This window comes from Saccostrea cucullata, unplaced genomic scaffold (assembly GCF_032062105.1).
Source record: "Saccostrea cucullata isolate Sc308-1 unplaced genomic scaffold, CSIRO_AGI_Scuc_v1 ctg897, whole genome shotgun sequence".
NCBI classification, from domain to species: domain Eukaryota; kingdom Metazoa; phylum Mollusca; class Bivalvia; order Ostreida; family Ostreidae; genus Saccostrea; species Saccostrea cuccullata.
The window spans coordinates 124,053-146,291 of NW_026929693.1; the positions used below are offsets into that span (position 1 = coordinate 124,053).

The 22,239-nt window shown below is 32.6% G+C and overlaps 2 protein-coding genes across 3 annotated transcripts; both read right to left on the minus strand.

Annotated features, from left to right (window-relative positions):
* Positions 1-1,836: 1,836 nt before the first annotated feature.
* Positions 1,837-13,913, minus strand: LOC134281855 (U3 small nucleolar RNA-interacting protein 2-like). 2 transcript variants are annotated; one of them, XM_062764293.1, is made up of 14 exons: positions 13,753-13,913; positions 11,531-11,637; positions 10,050-10,162; positions 9,346-9,413; positions 9,031-9,072; positions 8,354-8,480; positions 7,692-7,816; positions 7,344-7,436; positions 6,563-6,663; positions 6,277-6,411; positions 5,390-5,452; positions 4,971-5,122; positions 2,487-2,569; positions 1,837-2,118 (listed from the first exon to the last, which is right to left on the minus strand). In XM_062764293.1, exons 1-14 carry the CDS (start codon positions 13,798-13,800, stop codon positions 1,969-1,971), a joined length of 1,407 nt encoding a protein of 468 aa, XP_062620277.1. In that variant the 5' UTR covers positions 13,801-13,913; the 3' UTR covers positions 1,837-1,968. The 2 variants fall into 2 exon arrangements, with proteins under 2 accessions (XP_062620277.1, XP_062620278.1); XM_062764294.1 differs by having other exon boundaries at positions 1,850-2,118; positions 2,487-2,566; positions 13,753-13,912.
* A 1,401-nt stretch (positions 13,914-15,314) lies between these two features.
* Positions 15,315-21,456, minus strand: LOC134281839 (uncharacterized). Its single transcript, XM_062764277.1, has 4 exons — positions 21,323-21,456; positions 18,700-19,025; positions 18,219-18,455; positions 15,315-15,545 (listed from the first exon to the last, which is right to left on the minus strand). Exons 1-4 carry the CDS (start codon positions 21,430-21,432, stop codon positions 15,424-15,426), a joined length of 795 nt encoding a protein of 264 aa, XP_062620261.1. The 5' UTR covers positions 21,433-21,456; the 3' UTR covers positions 15,315-15,423.
* Between the last annotated feature and the right edge of the window lie 783 nt (positions 21,457-22,239).

The window sequence follows — 22,239 nt, forward strand, 5'->3', positions numbered from 1 at the left end:
TAGATGAAGGGACGCCGTTATAAAGATTAAATAGAACAGTTGACCGCAATTCGTGGTTAAGGTCTTCGCACTGCCAAGTCGGTTTGGGATGCAATCTATCAAATTAAGAATTATACTGTACATGGTATAAAAACAACAGGAATTTGCTATGAATTTGTCATATTGAGTTTCGCTCTAAACTTGTATAAAAATCATGTAAAAAGTAATAAATTTCATTGTTTAATATTGAAGAAAAAATTAATTTCCGCTTTTGCTTACTTTGATCAAATGATGATGTCATGAATATTATTACATTTGACGATGCATTATAATGTTGATCCGCTAGTTAGCCCCTAAACCATCTAAATCTCTATTACCGTAACTGCACTTTACATGTATGAGGCCTAGCTTTCATACAAGTTAGTTTATACAATTCTTTCGTCAGATAAGAAAATTTCAAGTAGAAGATACCTTTTCTTGAATTTCACCCAATCTTATTTATCTTCCTTAGAAAAAGAAATACGTAAAATTCTTCATTCAAACAGACTTGAATCCAGATCCAATTAATTTTCAACGTTGTAATGTGTTATTACATGTAATTACTGCTTCTGACTTTTTCTGTATTATCCATCATGTCATGGAGCACTCGGCAGTGGCGGATCCAGAAATTTTGAAAAGGGGGGCCCGACCAGTTTGAGGTCAGGGTAGGGGCCCACAGCTATAATACCGAAAAAACATTGATTTATCAAATATTGTGTATTTTTTGGACTCAAAAGGGGGGCCGGGCCCCCTCTAAATCCGCAAATGCTCGGCGTGTGTGACCAATTGACAGGGAATACTTTCTCCTCTATGGCAACTGATCCCACCTCTGATGTTTTTGCACTACTGTGTTTGCTCTGCTCCTGATTTGTAATGTTTAAATGAGATTTTAGTTTGAATACTATTTGTTATTTCCCTAAATTTTTGATACAGAAGAATTTCAAGAATCAAGTCTGACCATCTTATGATTTCTCGATCAGGTAGGGTTGAATTATAATAGGCAATCACAAGTTTACATTAGTCAATATATTAAGTTGTCCCTACTACATGTATTACTGGGTGGGGGGGGGGATTGGTTGGTTGGCAAGCATGACTTTAACAAACTTGAATCTACGGTTACCGGGGACGCTTCTTTTTTGCGGGGGGCTAACAATGGCCTTTTAAGATTTTTATCACGTTTTATGTTTCTTTGATCCCCTGTGTGTCCCTCCCTACCCATGGAGGCCAATATTTGAACAGACTTTAATTCAGATATTATCTATAAAGACTTAGAAAGGCCTTTCAAATCTTGATATGTTTAAATGTTTTTATATACTAGTATTCCAAGGTCATACATCAATCCCTTAATCTTTTGGCACTGTCCTGTCCCAAGGGATATGATTTGAAAAAAAAATGAATTTAGAGGTTGTTTTTGCATTTATTTACATGTAAACGGAAAACACGATAAACGCAAAACACGATAGAAAACGCAAAACCTGATAAACGCAAAACACATACGATAGGATACACGCACGATACGATAGGATACACTCACGATATTGATAAGACACGATAGATTTGTTGTTCTTTGGATTTTTAAAGATAATTCCTATATAAAGTGTATTACCATATCATATACATATTAAAAGTGTCTACTTTGAGTTACCTATAATTCTCCTATTGTTAATCTTATTTTTTATTTTTTTCTTAGCACTTCGTTTCTTCCATAATAAAAAAAAATCAAGAAAAAGAAACTCACAAAAACAACCTCTTTACTCTTTTAATACAACAACATGTCTATATCTGTAAGAGAACATCTAATAATATAAAGAAAAGTAGATTTTCTTTTATTACTAGATACATGTATATGTTCCAGACACAATTACTTTGCGGTCAATGTTGCTTTTCACATCAATAAAGCTGTTTCTAAATATGTATATATTGTACAAGGTAATGTGTCTTTTCACATTTTCACAGATGTTTCTTTTTCAATTTGATAATTCTAATTCCATTTTTAGCGTCTTTGATCCGCCACCATCGACCTAATTTGTGTTCCTGACCCACCCCTGCCACCAGAATCTGTCCATCTACCGAAAACTGAAGACAGTTCACAAAACCATCCTGGAATTTTAAATAAAATATAAACAAATAAATGTATATGTATATGTTTCTTCACTCAGTTACAATTTTAATTCCTTGTCTTTATCAAGAGAACAGTTTCATTATAATACATGTATAATAAATAATACAATCATATCTAGTCCCATTACCCTATTCTAAATTCTAAGTAATCAAAATGGTTGCAATCCATAATTGAAATATAAAATTAACGCCAACAAGATGGTTTGCCCTAAAAAGACATAACCTGAGTTTTAAAAGGTATATTTTTTGTTTTTTGTTATACGAAATGTTGGTACAGGTATATGTAAGTAATATAAATAAATGATTAAATATTATACAATTTTGAAAAAAATTAATATGTGACATACCATTGGTATTGAAAACAAGGGTTGTAGTGCTGTGTTGTTTTTGGCAGTCTTCCAAAGCTTAATACATCCATCCTTAGACCCTGCTAAACAGAATTATCTGATTTAAATGTACAGTAAAAGAAGGTTGACTTTTAACTCTATGATATTTCACATCTAATGGATATTCTACAAAAGCCATGGTACAAGAAAGTTTCTGGTTGCCCTTTATGGATAAATCTTTCATTAATAAAAGGGGAAAATTTTAACCTACAAGAAGTCACTAGATCTGTGTTATGGAGGGAAGCGACAGAAGTAATGATTAACCTACAAGAAGCCACTTTGTTATGGTGGGCAGCCACAGCAGTAATGTACTCTATTTTAACCTACCAGAAGCCACTAGATCTGTGTTATGGAGGGCAGCCACAGCAGTAATGTACTCTATTTTAACCTACAAGAAGCCACTTGACTAGATCTGTGTTATGGCGGGCAGCTGCAGCAGTAATGTACTCTATGTTAACCTACCAGAAGTCACTAGATCTGTGTTATGGTGGGCAGCCACAGCAGTCATGTACTCTTTTTTAACCTACCAGAAATCACTAGATCTGTGTTATGGAGGGCAGACACATGTACTCTATGTTAACCTACCAGAAATCACTAGATCTGTGTTACAGAGGGCAGACACAGCTGACATGTACTCTATATATTAACCTACCAGAAGTCATTAGATCTGTTTTATGGAGGGCAGCCACAGCATTAATGTATTTTATATTAACCTACAGTGGCTGCAACGTTATTGTTGACAACTTACACGAACGATCATGTTACACGAACGATTCCGCATGATTAACGCACCATAAAACCTGTTACACGAGCAATCCTTCATGCACATGATTCTACACGTTACACGATCTTACACAATTGCTAACGCAAACGCACGATTCTTCTTGCAAAATAGTTCAAAATATTTAGGAATTAATATTTTCAAAATGAAATAAGGCTTAATATTTATTTTAGAGTTTAAATAATTATTTCATATTATTTTATTGATTGAAAAAAACATAATAAAAATAAGAATGGATGTTTCTGGAAATACATACATCTATGTTTGACTTTTTTATTATTTTAGATGAAAAAGAATTATTTACGTAAATCTCAGACTTAAGGACTGAATTTTTTTCATCTATTAATAGAAGATTTACATGTAGGTGGACGGTGAGGTTTGATTGAATAGGATTTCTTCAGCAGTAAGGTAGATAAGATTGAAAAAAAAGTATTAAATGAATTAAATTATAGGTCATATGTATATCAATGTTCCCATTTGTTAATATCTGAAATTCAACAAATACTTTGCAAATCTTTTTTTTGTTGTTGCTTTTTGCAGAAATTACAAATTTAAAATAATTGAAAGTAAGCTCCGTAGATAAACACTGATAAACGAAACCAGACAATCATGTCGTGTAAATGTACACAGACTTAATATTTATGTAAGTATTCAGAATTGTTTATTTATTTATTTGTAAAAATATCCATAAAATATTCATTTTTGATGTATTGATTTAAAAAGTATCTTGACTTTAATTAATTACCAGTAAACATAATAAACATCAAAGAAAATATCGTTAAACATCGAGGTACAATTTATCACAAAAATGCACGGTATTTAAAAAGAACAAAATATAGTATGACTTACTACAGTTAAAAGAAATAATTAGTTCCTTCAGCTTCTAATTATGTAAATTGTTCTTCATTTATTTTATTTGGACTTAAAAAAAAACACACAAACGAAATGCATATTTAACAAAAAACATTTCGATAAAAACTTACAAAACGAAATTTACACGTTTCTCGATTGGTTTGTCAACAATAACGTTGCAGCCACTGTACCAGAAGTCACTAGATCTGTGTTATGGAGGGCAGCCACAGCAGTAATGTACTCTATTTTAACCTACAAGAAGCCACTAGATCTGTGTTATGGACCACTAGATCTGTGTTATGGAAGGAGGCCACAGCAGTAATGTATTCTATATTAACCTACCAGAAATCACTAGATCTATGTTATGGAGGGCAGACACAGCTGACATGTACTCTATGTTAATCTACCAGAAATCACTAGATCTGTGTTATGGAGGGCAGACACAGCTGACATGTACTCTATATTAACCTACCAGAAGTCACTAGATCTGTGTTATGGAGGGCAGCCACAGCAGTAATGTACTGTAAATCACTTTTTATTCGCGAGAACTTTATTTTCGCATAATTATGCGAGTCAGTGTGCTCGCGAAAATTTAATTCTCGAGTTTAATATTATTCCTTAAGATTATATACAGCAAAAACCAAAGTTCGTGAAAATTTTGTCTCGCTAATCAAGAGTCAATGACTATCTCGCGAAAATAAGGTGTCTCGAAAATTTAGTTATCTACAGTACTCTATTTTAACCTACCAGAAGCCACTAGATCTGTGTTATGGAGGGCAGCCACAGCAGTAATGTACTCTATTTTAACCTACCAGAAGCCACTAGATCTGTGTTATGGAGGGCAGCCACAGCAGTAATCCAGTTTGTCTCCCTGCTAGTGTTACCATTATGGTCTTGTCCACAATGGGCATTCTTCACAGTCACTGTGGGCTTTTTCTTCATCATGGACCATAGTGACAATGAGCTGAAGTGAACATTTTCATAAAGAAAGTCTTTCTTTTTCATAAGAAGGAGGGGAAGATGTAAAAATAAGGCTAGATGACCATAACAGCCTACTATTCATTGAAAAAAAATATAGGAAAAGGAATTTGTATCATGTTTTAATTCAGTGCAAAACTCTATGAAGAATAGAAGAATTTCAAAGAAATTTAAGAGTTTGGACAACAGACATATGATTTTAATCAAGCTAATTGCACGTTGTATTGTCAGAGGATGAAATATGTCCACTTACTTGTTATCAGCACCTGATATGAAGTTGGATTCATTGATGAAGGCTACACAGTCTATCGATCCCCTAAAAGGCAAAAACACAGATTTAAAGATAGATGAAATGGGCAAAAAAACAACATTCAGGCCTCAAATTTTACAAAACAATATTGTAAACAAGATTCAAGCCTGCAGTGAGAATTATTGGAGTTCTTCAATCATCTTTTAATCTTAAATATTTTTTCCAGAGAATTTTTTTCAATTTTGTATACATGTAATAAAGTAGAATATTTCCCCAGTAAGGAAAATTTTATAGAAGGAAATGGATTTTAAGTTGAAGAATAGATGTTTTCATATGTTTTCATGTGATTGTTGTTTGCTAATTAAAAACAAAAACAAAAATTTCTATTAAGGAAGCTGTAAACACTGTACACTAAAGAGCTCCACTTATAGGGTAGTTTTATGCAGTTAGAGTGATCTGCCCTTGCAAGTTAAGCTTTAAAAATTGTTATTTACAGTTAAATTCATGATTTATAATAGATTAAAATATTTTTAGCATTATATAAAACCAAGATAAAGTAATTAAATTTATTATTTTCATTAATATCTGCTCACAAGTAGTCCATTGTCTTTGAACATTTTTCCTGCGGAAATAAGGCAGGTACCCTACGTTATAAATAATTGATAAAGTCCCAGTATGCACACCTTAATATGATATCTTTTCCAGCAAGTCCAAAAAGCAGTTTCTGTTAGTGTTTAGAGCTTCCTGAATTTTGATTATTGCTATAAATTACCCTTATCAAAGAATTAGGAGTATGAAATTTTGAGAGCAGACCATCTCATGTAAATACACTAAATGCACAAAAGAAGTTTATGCAAGCAAAACGTGATTTACATCTGTGATAGACTTACGGGTCTCCATTAAACACGAGTTGTGATTCCTCCACCACTTTCCAGATTCGTATACTTCCATCTCGTCCCCCTGAAGTAATGGCTCTGTCTCGAATTAAACTGTCTATGCCAGTAATTGCATCACTGTGTCCAAACCTGTAATACCAAAGATAGAACAATAAGCTGTGATACTTCCAATAATGCCAGTAATATCAACCTCATATCAATCAATGCTTTAACCTGTATGCTATCTTGTGTACTGGTATACTTAGTGTTTGTATATATTTTAAATGTTTGTTTTACTCACAGCGTCTCTATGTAAGCCAGCTCGTCCACATTCCAGATTTTGACTGATCTGTCGTGTGAGGCACTGAACAGCTGGTGAGATCCAATTCTGAAAGCCAGGCCCTACAAAGGACATAATTATTACAAAAAAAAAAATAAATTGCTGCTGCCATACAAATACTTTTTCATGTCAACAGTGTCTTTCAATTCACTCCTTGCCACAGTACTTAATCACTGATTCTTTTTTTGGGGGGGGGGGGGGGCAAATTTTTATGAATTGAGGGGAAAATATTATTTCGGGGTGATTTCTTTTAATGGATGATATATTACAAAAATGATACATGTTTTGATTTTAGATTTTAACATCTTGTGGGGGACATGAATTTGACAATCTATTCAAACATCGTTACAATGAAAATTAACCCCTCACCTCCCTAAAAATTAGGGACGTTAACCTAGGATCTTGTAGGAGTTATAGTATAAAAATGAAAACTTTTGATTAGACTTTTAGTATTTTTTACTTTTTTATTCTTCCTTCTCTAGTTTCTCTATTTAAAGATTACACTTTTAGATACAAATGAATGATTATTGGCCAAATATATCTGTACATTGTAATTACATGACTGAATAATTAATGAATATTGCCTGTGGGTTTCAGCAGAAATTCTGAAATGCACATTTACATACAAAATACATATACTGTACATGTACATACATATGTTTACTCAAGCAAAATATAACATGCATTTGTAATTAATGTCACAAATGTAATAAATGTTACAAGTTAATTGATGAGTCCTTACTGAGATTGAATCTCTGTGGCCTGTAAATTTATGGATAAGTTGGCAGTTGTCTGGATTCCAAAGCAACACAAACTTATTTTTGCCTCCTGATGCCTGCAATGTAAGAAATCTTTTTTTATCAAAATTCAATCAATTATGGTATAAATATAGTACATAATCCCTTGAAAGTTCAGGTATCATTGACACAAAACAACAGGGTCACACTTGCCAAAATTTGGTATTTTTGAAAGGCAAAATAAAAGTATATAATATTAGAGACATTTTCACCTAGCTTTCACTTTCACTTTGTATCTGACACATTAAAAGATTTTTTATAGATATACAAGACAAGATGTATTGTCCACTTACCAGGAACTTGCCATCCGAGGACATGGCCAGACACAGGACGTGGTCAGTGTGACCGTTGTGTGTGTCCTCCGTACCCTTCCTCCCGCCGTGTATCGTGTGGAGTCTTCTACCCTCCTCCACGTCCCCTAAAAAGTCAACAACAGAGGAACTGTTTAGCTTACTCATTGATAAAATTCTACTAGCAAATAAACTGAGAGATCAGAGAATGAAAGGTGAGGGAACAGGACTTCTGGTTTTGAAAATTTTTAATTATTTGTAAAATTCAAAAAGTTCTCTAGCTGATAAGTCGAAGACAATAGTGAAGGTTTCATTTCTCTACGGTTCATACCAAAGGTTGTAGCAAAGTTAGTGAAAGAAAAAAAAATGTAGCAGCACAGCAGAAATGGAAAAGGAACTTCTAACAATAACCTTAACTGATAAACAGCAAAACAACATGTGAGATTTCAAACAATGAATGAACTATGTTCAGCAAAAATTAATAAATTTGGCAGAATATGACACATCTATCATGTTAATGGACCTCCTGAAATTTCTTGCATGTCAAAAATGATGATTATTAGTACATGTACAACATTTGTTTCAGTTTATCACACAGTCCACATATAAATGTATATATACTTAGGACACTGGTCCTAATGGTCCTTTTACATTATCATACATACATTTGATAATACTACAGTCCTTGGAGCCACTGAAGGCGTATTCCTTGTCAGGGGAGATAACCACGCACGTAACGGTCAGCTGATGTCCCCTCAGTACGGTAATGTCCTCCAGAGAAGGCTGCATGTACTGTAAGTATTCCACAAAAGTGTATTCATTAATAAGTGTTTAGTAAATCAGCATAAACAAATGCATGCGAAATAAAACATAGGCCACATGCAGGCAACAGCATCATGCCATAACTAAGATATTACTAGTAGCATGAATCCCTTCAAGTATCATATAGTTACTACAGAGATTAATTGCAGCCATGCTCTAAAATAACTTTGACCAATTGAGGTTCATTGATGGGGGAATAGGATAAGCCCTCCTCAGTTGTATTGGGATATGTGAAAGATGGTGGCCCATCAGACAAGGCAAATTCATTGTATTTCAAAGCATGGATCAAACTTATAATGTGATGACCCACTACAATTGGCTACCAATATTTTTGTAATCCTGTACTGATAAATATGCAATGTGAGTTGAAAACTACAAGTATTTATCATATCTGTAGGTATATGTACAAAAATGAATCAACTACCCAGTAAACTGACAATATTTCAAAGGGAAAGACGAATAGATACATGTCATTTGTACATGTAAGTAACCTGAAGGTTAATATTTTTTTAATTAATACCTCATCAGCTACTGTTTTCTGTAATTTTCCTGTCTGTTCCAGCTGTAAAAATAGAGCAATGAATGATAATGACATTGCATTCACCAGGAAATAGAAGAGAGGAAATTTTCAAACAGAAAAAAAAATGATATTTTTTTTTTACCTAGGATTTTTTAGAGTCAGAACAAAAGCACCTTAATAGAGCATCAATAAAATGAAATTTATCTCTATATGCAACAGAGCAAAAATACAATATTCTTTTAATACATTTCCAAATCCACAAAGATTACAAATATTGTATGTTTTGATCAGAACAACACTGAACATTGTATTTACCAGGTCTTGTTTTAATCTATGTGAAATGATATCCCTGTGAATGTCATCTTGTTCTCTCTTCTCAGCCTCTAGAAAAAACAAAAATTGAAAATATAGTTTGAATCTGCTACTTCATATTTGATAATTTTTAAATACTAATAATGCAGTTTTTTACACAATGAATTTGTGTGAATTGAACTCTCCCCCCCCCCCCCTCCCCAAGCTCATGGCAAATAAATTACTTCAATCTTAATTTTCATCTTACCTCAATAAAACAGTAGATCCCCAAATTATTAGCATCATACATGCAATATTATGATATATACATATGAAAGTGAGACAAAATTTTCAGGAGTGTTGGTTATAATGCTGCAAATAATATTCAATAAAAAAAATATGTCACATAACAGCAGATGGTCTTGCAAAATCAAGGGGGAAAATAAAGTTCTTGTGAAAGAAATCCTGATTCATAGTTTCAGTTTTATATAGCCCTTGGGAAAAAAATGCTCTGAATCTTCTCACAGAAAAGCATTATTGTATAATGCTACCTAATCTATAATCATACTTATAAACTTGCAATTTCATGCTACAAGTGCTTTTAAAATTTCAAAGGCATCCAGTTTATTAGTAATAAAAAAACATTTTCAGATACAACATGTACATGCAAATACATGAGCTGATACTTGATATGCCACTTTTTTTTATCTCTTTTGCTTTTTAATTACCTTCTTGTTCCAAACTGGCCAGATATTCTTTAGCGAGTCGTAACTTTTTCTCTTGTGCTGTCTCTTCCTCATCTGAAGATGATACCACCTCTGTTTTCTTTCCACCATCATCACTTTTAAGTAAAATATTTTCAGTATAAAAGAAAACATTTCATGTTTGAAAAAGGCCAGAAATACAACCTTTCAATTGAAATTTACATTCATTCACAAAGAAGACAGAGTATGAAAAATGAAATGAGACTGCCCAAGTACATGTAAATCATGATATATTGTGTTTTTCTCTGACACAGACTGTCAATGCATATTTTTCAGTCTTTTAAAAGATGCACATTGGCTTCCAATCAAATCAAACATCAAAATGATAACTTGACAAATGCATTATCCTCTGTGATAAAGAACAGTACTTTTTTGACACAAAGAAGATGGGCGCATTTGGCGTGTGATCTGCAGGAATCATTTGTACGAAACATTTATGGTTTAAAAGTCCATGATTTGGTTGGATGAACAGAGCTGGTCAGATTTTACAAACGTTTACGTCCATAAATTTTTTTTCATTTAGTTTGAAGGACCTTGTGAGATTGTAACATTTATGTCCTTTTTTTCCTAGGGGGTACTATAACATTGTAATGTTTCACAAAAAATAAACACCTAAAAAAAATGAATACATAGATGCATGATAGTGTACATCTACATTATAGAAGAGAAGATCAGAATTGAATTCGCTAGAGAACCAAACTGAACCAAAATTTATCTAATTCAAAATTTTAATACATCAGTACATAAAACGAAACTGACAAAATAAATGGTTGTTTGCATGAAAAAAATTAATGCCCCATGCCAGGCTCGAAACAAAAATTATTTGCTTCCAGTGCACTGAACAAGTAGCCCAACTTACTGAGCAATCACCGCTACAAATATACAGATGATTTTAAAAGGACAAAGAACATGAAGAAGCACCACATTCACACATTTGGATTTTTTGGGAACAAGTTCATTTTTCGTGGTCTCTGGGTCTTCTCTCCATTTTTTAAAAATGTGTATTTGTTTCTTTGAATTAAAATGCCCACAAATAATTTTTCAAAATCATGGAGAGAAGACCCAGAAATAGAAACATTTTAGAAAAACGTGTTTAAAAATGCACAATTTTGTACCAAATGTCTGATCTAGTCAATTTTCAAGTTATTTTTTAGTAAATCAAAGCTCAATTTCGGGAAAATATTTTCCTTTCCTGTTGCACAGGAACTCGATAAATAAAAAAAATGTAAAAATTTCATGTGACATGCCGATATAATTTTCACTTTTCAATTACGCCCAGATTCCTGCCGAATGCCAATCAAAAGCGTCCTCGTTCTTTCAAAAAAGGTAGTCTAATATAAATAGCCACTGAAAAACTTACATGTAGTGAATATATCTCTTAAAGAATCAATTGTTTTTTGTATTTTAATAGAATTTTAATTGGTGGGAAAGAGTAAGTTAGGCACCTCTCAATTTCTGATTCACTTTCTATTTCTTCATTCTGCAGTCGTAACTTCTTTCTCTTCTTTTTAGAGGGAGCTCCACTTAGTGACACCTGTGGTCTCTGTTTTGTCTAATGGAAAATAAAAAGTACATGTAAAAAAATAAACATTTCTCCATGAAGTATATCATGTATATAAAAATATTTCTTCCACTAATTAAGTTATGTTTATCATGATCAACTGATCAAGCATACATTTCTATGTTGCAGATTCATTTTTACTCTATGTACACAATTACATATAATTTTGCTTGATACAAAGCCTATGAGGCCATCCTTAAAAAAATTATTTTTTGCGGTAATGCGCCTCATCATTTTAGGTGTGAGTAGGTAGGTAGGCTTTTTTTTTTTTTTTTTATTGAGACAAAAATGTCAGAAATAAATTTCGATGATATAGAGGTATTAACTATGTCTCAATTTTCACCTTACTTATCAAACAGGAAAATTAAAGCATTCTAAATGAATTCAAGCTTTTATTGCTCAAATATCAGAACACATCAGTTCTTTTTAGGCAAACTTTTTCTAAGAAAGTGACTCTCATCAGCCACGTACCTTAAATAACTGACTCCACACTAATCTAGTGTTTCGGGGTGTGATATTTACGAGGTTTATGTTTTTGATAGTTTATTAATTAGCTGCAAATCCGCAATCATCCCACGTGGAATTTTGTCTGCCACCTTGTGGCATCTCGTAAACATCATACCATGCATCTGTAAGGTGGAACTGACGCACAACATTTTTTTTTTGCCTAGTAATTAAGATGTTTTTCCTTTAAAATTTACTGTAACTGACAGAACTATAGAGTCAATATTTCCCGCAACCTTCTCGGACGCCATCTCTAAATTTGTAGATCACAAAGACGTTTAAATAGTACATGGGGAAAAGATAAAGCGTTGGTGTAACCGAGACCTAAAAAAAAATATCAATCGGATAAAAACGGAAAATTGGATACGTAAAAAAAAAAAAGATTTTTGAACCGATAAAAAAAAATCCAGTCGGGTGGATTTTGGTGAGTCGGTCGCGTTACCGCAAAAAAAACAATTTTTTAAGGATGGCCTGACCTTTGAATTTTTTAAATTTATTTTGGACTTGTTTTGCTAAATGTTTTTGCAGTAGAAAAATAATTGCTTTAAATTTGGTGTGATTTATTAAGTGCAGAGCCGTTGTTTACGTGACGTCAGTGCATGGCGGTGGCAAGAGGTAAAGAATTTTTAAAAACGGAAAGTAATGGTTGATTGTGTCTATATTTCAGTGTATTTGAAACCTTTGAAGTGATGGAATTTAAGGAAAACCATTTTTGGGGACAGTTCTGCATGCTCAAGGTTAGACACTTTCGTTTTCCTAAAAAAAATTCGGCTCCGAATCTACGAGAGGATTAAAAAGTCATTGCATATGGTGTATTTATATATAGAAGGGGTATATATATCACTCTGATGAAACAAATAACGGCCGCTTATTGATCAGGTCTGGTACAATCACTAGATTTAGCTACGTAGCTTGATTTACCTACTTAGCTTTATTTACCTACCTGAGGTAGCTTTATTTAGTTACCAAATCAATTTAATTCTATAAAGGAGCATTTTTCTCAGAATGTGCAGAAAATCTCATTTTGATGCAGTGATCATTTTCAACTTTGAACTCAGCTGAAAACATGAAAAAATCACTCTTGAAGAAATGTTTTTTTCTGCACAATTGCAATCAAAGTTCTAAAAATTTTGGGGCTATGTATGACAGTTAGCACAGTTACTCTTTGAGTGAAATGACAAAGAAGTCCAGTTCTGGTTAACATGATAATAGGTCGGTAATTATTCAGCACATTGTAAAGTAATCATACTCAGCCATGCCTCACCGCACGCAAGAGAGAGGACAGTTAACCAAACAATGGAATTACATGTTTTGCTCTAAATTGTCCAAACGTAGCAATGTATAAATTATCTCTACTTTGGATTGTTTTTTAATTGCGACTTTTTGTCTCTTTTTAATAAAACGATAAGAATTGAAAAGTTGCATTGAAATAGCTAAATAAAGCTAACTGAGGTAGGTAAATAAAGCTACGTAGGTAATTCTACCTACGTATCTAAATCTAGTGTTTGTACTGGACCTGTTCATAGAAATTCAGAGGCCTGTGGATAAACACAGACCAAATATCTGAAAATCGGAAGGAAGAATGCGTACAAGACAGCTTACCTTTGACTTCGATTGTTTCCTTCCTTTTGATTTTATAAAGAACGGCATTTTTTCTCAGAAACAGGATTGAAAGTTACTGAAAAGTTAGAAACACGTTGTTTTCATCTTTAGTGTCAATGTAATATACGTTCTTTGTCTACCAGCTCCAGCTCCGCCGTAATAAACGTTTCGAAGATTTCATTAATTTGTAAAAGATGACTCTCACCAACAAGCAATTCCGGATTATGTTGTTTAGGTCTAGAGAATCCTTCAGGTTTTTAGCGTTGAAAATTATTTATACACGTGAAGTAAAATACATAGGACCTGATCATATCCACCCCCAAACAAAACTCCCTTTAAATGGGAAGAAGTTCATGTATAAACTACGGGGGGGGGGGGATTAAAGTGTATCTTTTCCCCGAATCGAAATAGATTTTTTTTTCAGGTTTTGGGAATTTTTTTTTCGTTTTTGTTCTTTACTTTTTAATTTTTGTTTGTCACTATAGATAAAAAAAAAAGTTTTTAAAAAATTGAAAAAATTAAAAAAATTGAGACTGTTTACATAAAAGTTCATCCCACTGAATTCACACCCGCATGCATGTTTACACCTACATGATATCTGTTAGCTGATTGGATTTTTTTTTAATGTATAATGACTTTATGTGATCATACTAGAAAATGGTTTTTAAAAAGAATACCGTAGGCTTTGAATAATGTTTTCTAGTATTACTAAATAAGGTAGCCTCCACGTAAATTAATAATGCAAGTAGAAACTACGTATCAACAAGTCATATGGTGTAGATCTACAAATTAACACAACATCTTTTTCAATTTTAATGGATGATATATATTTTTATATTAAATTTTATTTAAAACAAAAACAATCTTTGAACAACAAAGTATAAAAACAATAAACCCAGGACATACTGAGTAATACATGTAAATAATTCTGCACGCTGAGTTTAATACATATACAATAATTTATTATAAAATACAGTACAGTTAAGGAAAATGTAAAATAAACTCAATTGAAAGGAGCAAGATATCTTGGCATGCGTATCATCAACTTTGGGATGAAATACAATATAGACATACTTTAAATAAGTTACTAATTATTAGTTTTATATGTGAATATCTTTGTGAACTCGACAACTTCAGAGTCATCGTGGATCTATTAAATATTTAATCAATACATGAGATTTATACCTACATTATACATACATTTTTTTTAAATTCAGAAAATTTATTTTTCTAGCTATAACACTATTTGAAATACTCTATGATACATATGTAATCTTCATTAAATGGGCAACGGTGGCATACTTGTTTAATTATAAAATCAATAAATATAATATCTTGGCACAACGTCCGAATGGCATTATGTAATATGAAAAATCGTAATTTTATAAAGGTATAAAATGGCTAATCCCTTTTAAAATAAAATTATACATGTTTATACATCTTATGTATTCTTGTATTAGAAAAATCTTAAAGGGATTTTTTCACAAAACCTGAAAAAACCATTTACAACTTGTACTAGTGTACATACTAGTATATCTGATTTAAAAAAATGACAGATAAATATATGGCACTGGTTGACATTAACATGAACTTTTGTACAGTCAAACGACAGTCACTGTTTTTATAAAAGTCTCATGTAATTCTTGGGAGCTTTAGATGTTCAGTTTTTGCTCATATACCATATACCATTACAAGAATAGATGTTAGCATAACACCAAATCTTGACCTGAGGACAGTAGCAGCGGCCCTTGAATTGGTACAGGAACACAGAAACCCCCATGAACTGTCAAATGCTTTAATAGAAAAAGAATGCACTATTATACATTATTATTTATAGAATATTACATGTACATACAAAAATCCATATCATGTATAAATCAAACACAAATGTCGTACTAGCACGAGTGACCCCGTCAGCACGAAGACCGAGGACTTTTCAAAGTGGCATTTAATACATCCCTGTTTAGTTCACTTAAAAAATAGGCTATTCCTTTTTTTTCTATATTCATGCAGCTTCCGTGTGTACCTTTGTTTTTGACAGCCAATTTTTATTTCATTAGTTTAGGAGAGAAAATTATTAACGGATCTATGCAACATATCATTGTTATCATTATGATAAACTTTTCTGGGAGGAACTGAGTGTTTGTGAAACACTTACGCAACCGTATGGCAACATAGCGAAGCTTAAGATTAAATTTTCTCAAATGCAAATCAAACATGTTGTCTTGATACCCAAAGTAAGACCTTCTCGCAGAAATACAAATGTGAAATATTATGACCCTCGCACCGTCTGTTCAAAAGTTATGGTCAAGGTTAATGCTAGATGAGATATCAAAGAAATTTTGATATAATTGAGATTTTAATTTGCACTTTATGTTTGTAGCACTTCACCCATTTCGCCCGCCTAAATGTTCACCCATCTTCTTAAGGTCCGACGAGACGTTCCTAAAAAAATGTTTTGTATATCTTCGTAATGTATGAAAAATATTCAAAATTTTAATAACATTCTGATTTCTACACCAGTTTCTAAACGTTTTTTAAAAAAATCCAAATACGTAAACATTTGAAATTGGAAAATTATTTTTCTTCCCCAAAGGATTATATAAGAAAAACTACCCCTGGTATCTTCACTGTAAGAAATGTGTTTAGAATTCAAACACTTTTCTAAACACTTTTTTGTCACCTTCTTTTTTATATGTTTAATTCCTAAACATGTTTAGTTTCTAAACACGTATGAGAAAGTGTTTAGAATCTAAGCACACAAGTGTTTAGATTCTAAACACTTTCTCATACATGTTTAGAAATTTTACATGTTTAGGAATTAAACATATAAAAAAGAAGGTGACAAAAAAGTGCTTAGAAAAGTGTTTGAATTTTAAACACATTTCTTAATTATGTGCTTAGAAATTAAACATATCTAGATTTAACATATTAAAACAAGTGTAGCTGCAGAAAAACTACATGTATAAACACTTGTAAATTTTGGCATAAAGAGCATATTACTTAATCCACATAATATTGTCAAAATTTTTAAAATATTAACCGATATAAATTATTCATCATAAGACCTCTGATTGTTTAGATATGTAGATACTTTACAATTGTGTGATGTGCTTTTTACACAAATTTAGTATTTTGATAAGTTCTATCAGCAGGACATACATTATATTAATAACGCAGGAATGAGCAACAAAAATAAAATAAGCTAGCAATTTTATATCAAAACTTCCTTTAATCTTTTTAATAATGCATTATTAAAGATATCTTAATTAAAATTATAAAATATTTATTTTATGTGATATTTTGCATATGATTAATTACAGTGTCAATCGGTTGCAGAGTGTTTCATATGTCAGTCATCAAAATGTCAAACTTGATTAACTTCAGCAGTCCTAAAGCACTACATAGCACCACATGATATAATATCCCATCAGTATTGAACTGCCGAAAAGTAATCCATTTCAAATGCACAAGGATAATCACAAAATGCTAATTTTAGGTACATGTACTGTACATGTATTCAAATCCACCGAACATTGTCGAATTAAGGGTAACCCAATACACTTCTTAAAAATACGTTTCTTAGTGTTGATCACGGAACAACAATTTGCACTTGAAGATGACGCCATGCACAGATGCAGGTACTTTGATACATACATGCTTTGAGTTCAATCCGGACTACTCACATAACCTGTAGGAAAGAAAGTCAGATTTAAGTAAAAGTACCGTATGCTGCCCATTGACATCAATGTTTCAAGTTGCATTGGAACTATACTTAAATTAAAATAGTTATTTTTAATGAAATTCAATATGACCTCCTCTCCTTCAAGTCTATAAACGACCTCAAAGGCACTGTTTACATTTCTCATCGTGGTTTAATAATGCAAATCTTAATAAAAAGAAAACATACCGTTAATATATTGCAGCAAAAAGATGCCTTTCAAATGATTTTCAATATCTCTTCATGGTGATCCGTTGGGTTGTCAGTATCTCTCCTTGATACGCCCCTAAAGCCTTTTGTGATCTACTTTGTTTCGATGGCCGCTCAAATTAACGTTCAAATATACGAGTATTTGTGTCATTTCCGGGAAGATAACTCTGTATTTTACAGCAGAACGTGTTTAATTTCTAAACACGTTTAGATATAAAACATGTTTAGACATAAGTGTTTAGTTGTTAAACATATTTCTATACATGTTTAGATCTAAGCACGTCATAGAAGTGTTTAAATCCTAAACACAATTTTTACAGTGTTGCAGAAATACCTGGTAAGGTACCTCAATATTTTGTAAGTAAACATGTTTAAGTAGCAATACTTCAATGACAAACTCTTAGAAAAATTTATCTATTATTAAGGAACATCTCGTCTGTCCTTAATGCGAAAGACAAATATACTTCTGCTTTTGAAACATTGAGTCCGAGTTTATTCCAGTACAATTTAACACACTGATATTGAATTAACTTACACGATGTACTGGAGTTGGAACAAGTATACGATACACTTCTGGACGATCTCCTGTCTATAACTTTTCCTTTAAAACAGCCCAAAATATAGGGCCAATCATAAGTCATGTAGTACCGATAACTTCCGCTGGCATCTGACCCGTGACATTTGTCAAGGTCAGAGGTCGTGAGGTTGGTGTTTCCACTGTTGTGCCAAGAAGCCAATGGACCGTATATGGGATAACCATCAAGAGCTACCCCTAAAAACAAATAAAGTTAGTGTAATTTAATAAAGATTCAGAATTATACTGAAATTAAGGAACTTGTGGTCGAAGTTTTAATATTATATTTATGAAACACTTTCATTTGGTATGTTAATTCATAAAATACTAGTTAATCAAAACTGGAAGTCATTGTGAATCCTTTCTTCATATGACATGTCCAAGTTGTCACCAACTTAAACCTAATGGTGAAATTAAAACTTGATTATAATATGATAATTACCGATGAATTCATCCACGCCCTTATTATATATACACCCTGGGATCTTATGATAGTGATATTCTCCAGTGTTTGTTGCGTGTCCATCACAAGTATCGAACGTCTCTGCGTTACCTCCCTCGACAGCGTTGTAATTCTCGGCTGTCAGTGGGTTAAAGATGGCCACCCCAGTCTTGGAAATTCCGATTTTCCCCATGGGGAGACAGCCATAGGACGACTGGTCCTCCGGAGTGTTAAGGACGTTGATCTCGTGATTTTGATTGCTGGGAGTGTTGGGGTTGACCATCTGCCAAGCGTGATCCGGCAATCCGCTAGCGGTGATCACGATTCTGCATAGAAAAAGGATCATAAAGGATTAATTTATAACTCACAGGAATTTAAACTTCATTGAGAAGATAACTGAAGGCACGTATGGATTATTGAAAATAATGTTACGAAATTCATGGTAATATTTATATATGGCACGCCAAATTCACAAAAAATGAGATAAACCTAGTTTCACAATTGATAAACAAGGTTTATCGACTGTAAACTATAGTTTACAAACCGTAAAGTATAGTTTACGATTCGTTAAGTATAGTTTTCATCTGTTAAACTATATTTAACGGTCGTTAACTATAGTTTACGAATGCTAATCTAAGTTTATCTGTCTGAATAAAGCGTTAACAATAGATTTTGTTGATAAACATAGATTCACGTTTGTAAACTATAGTTTACAATCGTAAACTGTAGTTAAGAGTTGTTAATCATAGTTTCACAAATCGTGAAACTATATTTATCAGATCTTTAACTATAGTTAATGGTTTGTAAACTATAGTTTACAAATCGTGAAACTGTATTTATCAGATAATCTATGTTTTGCAATCGCAAATGATTGTTTTCGATGTTAAGAATAGTATACGGTTGTGAAACATAGATTTTCGCGTTAACTATGGTTTACAGATGTAAAATATAGATTAACGTTGTTAACTATAGTTTACAGTGCGTAAACTATAGTTTACAACCGATAAACCTAGTTTATCGACTGTGAAACTATGTTTTGCACATTTTTGTGGATTTGGGGTGCCATATTTATATTTTTTAACATTTTGGCCAATGAACGTTAACCTTCACGATATAGCTACAACAGGTCTCAAACACGGATCAAAATTTAAAAACTGATTTCCAAACTCGTAATCAAATTAATTAAGTTTCCTTTCGATAAATTTTTTTTCGTTTGTAAAATTAAGTATTCAATGTTTTTTCTCTTAATTTACATGAAATATATACGTTAATAGGAGTAAAAATACTTGATATGTATAAAACATTTGTTTGTTAATGATCCGTTCATTCGCATTTTTAATCGGATAAAAATAGACAATATTTGAAGAAGGAAATCAACACGAGGAAATTGAAATATTAATCTGTTATTATAATTTTTTATTGTTGTCTTTTTGAAAAAAACATGCATTCCATAATTGTTCCGTTAGATTTTCGCAAGATTAAGCTTGTATAATAATTTTTTTTTAAAATTGTATGCTACATGTTTAATTAATTTAGACACCAATTCTGACATCTGATAATACAGTAATTTTGTATGAATATTGCAGATCGTAGATGATGTGAAGAAAAAACATGTACCGGGCCCGGGAAACTGATGTTGAAAGAAGTACTTAATGAAGCTTATGATTAGACTCAGATGTGATAGAATGCTCCATTGTATATATTTTATTTATTATATAATTTTATTTTCTTTGATATCAATAAAAAATACTGTTTTTGTATATCAAATTAAAGATTAAACATATATTTTTATAATGCTTTTTCCTCTTTATACAATTTTTGATATGTTTTGAAAAGAACAATTTTGATATGTTTTGAAAAGAATACACAGTTCACCAAGGAAATGAATAATATATATATTTTGATTTAAAACTGCATGTTATTCTCTTTTAACAATTCAGACAGAAAAGGTTTACAAAACCATGGAAAAAACAGGGATCCTTGAGCTTCAGTTGCTTGACAATCATTTTCCAAAATTGAAATACTTAATTTATTACCCGGTAGTTTCCATGGTATGGAAACTTGCACCATAACTCCATACTGCTTTCCTAAGAGAAGTAAAGGAATCTTGAAGTTTCCCAGTAATTTCCATTCGTAGGACACCAGATAATTTTCACAAAGTTTTCGTCACATGGAAAATGCTACACTCCAATTCCATATAGTTTCCTGAGTCACGGAAACTTAAGGAATCGCGAGGTATCCCTAAGTTTCCATTCTTCGGAAACCTAAAGATTCCATCGAGCTTCCATTCCCCGGAAACCACTACGTTCCGATTCCATATTGTAACTCTTTCGAATCTTCAGGTTTCCAATTACGGGAAACTACGTACATACAATTATGTAGAGGCTCAGGAAACTTCAAGTTTACCGAGGTTTCCGTGGTTCTAGTACCTAATGGAATCGGAGCGAAGTAGTTTCCATGCCATGGAAACTTGACGGAATAACCTGGCATCCGCCGCAGAAACCACTGGGAAACATGATGTAAACATGAGGTTTCCATGTGGGTACCATTAAGTTTCCCATGATGGAAAACTGCTTATTTCACCCGGTGTAAGAGAGAGAGAGAGAGAGATAGAGTGAATTACCTATTTTGAGAAGCATACGTTGTAGAATCGACATTGACTGTTGCACTATAGCTCCCACTGACACTAAAAGCACTAATTTCTGTGGAAGTCAGAGCGGTTACTCCATCCATACATGTTAGGACTATGATCAGGATCAAAGTTCTGGGTATCCTTCCGCTGGCCATTCTCTGAAATCATGAATATGATATGTTGAAATAATATATTGTAGTTTTAGGTAAAAAGCGAATGAACAAAACCATTATGCATACAATTTACAATTGAAAGCTATTTGGAATTTTGTGGGTGCTACATGATTACTAGTATGTGTGCTAGAAGCAATGTTCACTTGTTTCCAGCAGCATATGTGTACTTTCAAATCAATGTGCAGATAATGAAGTGCTGGTATAAACATCTAAATCATCTTTTTTCGCGGTTTTGTGTGTTTGTGAGAGGTTATGTGTTTATCAAATATTGAACGAAATGCTACAGTAAAGATCTTCAATATTCTAAATCAATGTTGTGCTCAGTCATAACCGTATTTCATAAACTGATTTAGCAATATGAAAGACAATTGATGAATCATATCTTACATTAAATACATGTATGTCAATTCGTTTTTAATTGCCGACAATGTGGATTGAAATTAAAATTCCAGCAAATATGAATAATAACGATGAACTATCTTACCTTCGTCTTGAAGCCTTTGAGCATGATTGTAATGTATAGTATACCGACCCACGAATTTAAATACCCGTTTCATTGACTTCTGTTTACCCTTGGTCACGATTCGACTTCATTCCGTAAATGTGCACGTTCAAACAATAGATCAAGCACCCGTTAAAAAATAGTTCTACTATTGCGATAAAACTCACGAAAATGACCCATTTGATATTATGGCAACTGGATTCTGGAAAAGAAGGATATGTGCACTGTGTGTT

Bases quoted from the DNA above. Each gene is read 5' to 3' on its own strand.
- LOC134281839 (XM_062764277.1), bottom strand. From the start codon at position 21,432: ATGGATGGAGTAACCGCTCTGACTTCCACAGAAATTAGTGCTTTTAGT. The intron at 19,026-21,322 runs GTAATTCACTCT...TTTTCTATGCAG, and splicing joins ACGTATGCTTCTCAAAATAG to AATCGTGATCACCGCTAGCG. The intron at 15,546-18,218 runs GTAAGTTAATTC...TTTCTATTAAAG, and splicing joins TTCCAACTCCAGTACATCGT to CATTTGACAGTTCATGGGGG.
- LOC134281855 (XM_062764293.1), bottom strand. From the start codon at position 13,800: ATGCCGTTCTTTATAAAATCAAAAGGAAGGAAACAATCGAAGTCAAAG. The intron at 9,073-9,345 runs GTAAATACAATG...CTATTTTTACAG, and splicing joins ATAGATTAAAACAAGACCTG to CTGGAACAGACAGGAAAATT. The intron at 8,481-9,030 runs GTATTAATTAAA...GAATACTTACAG, and splicing joins AGAAAACAGTAGCTGATGAG to TACATGCAGCCTTCTCTGGA.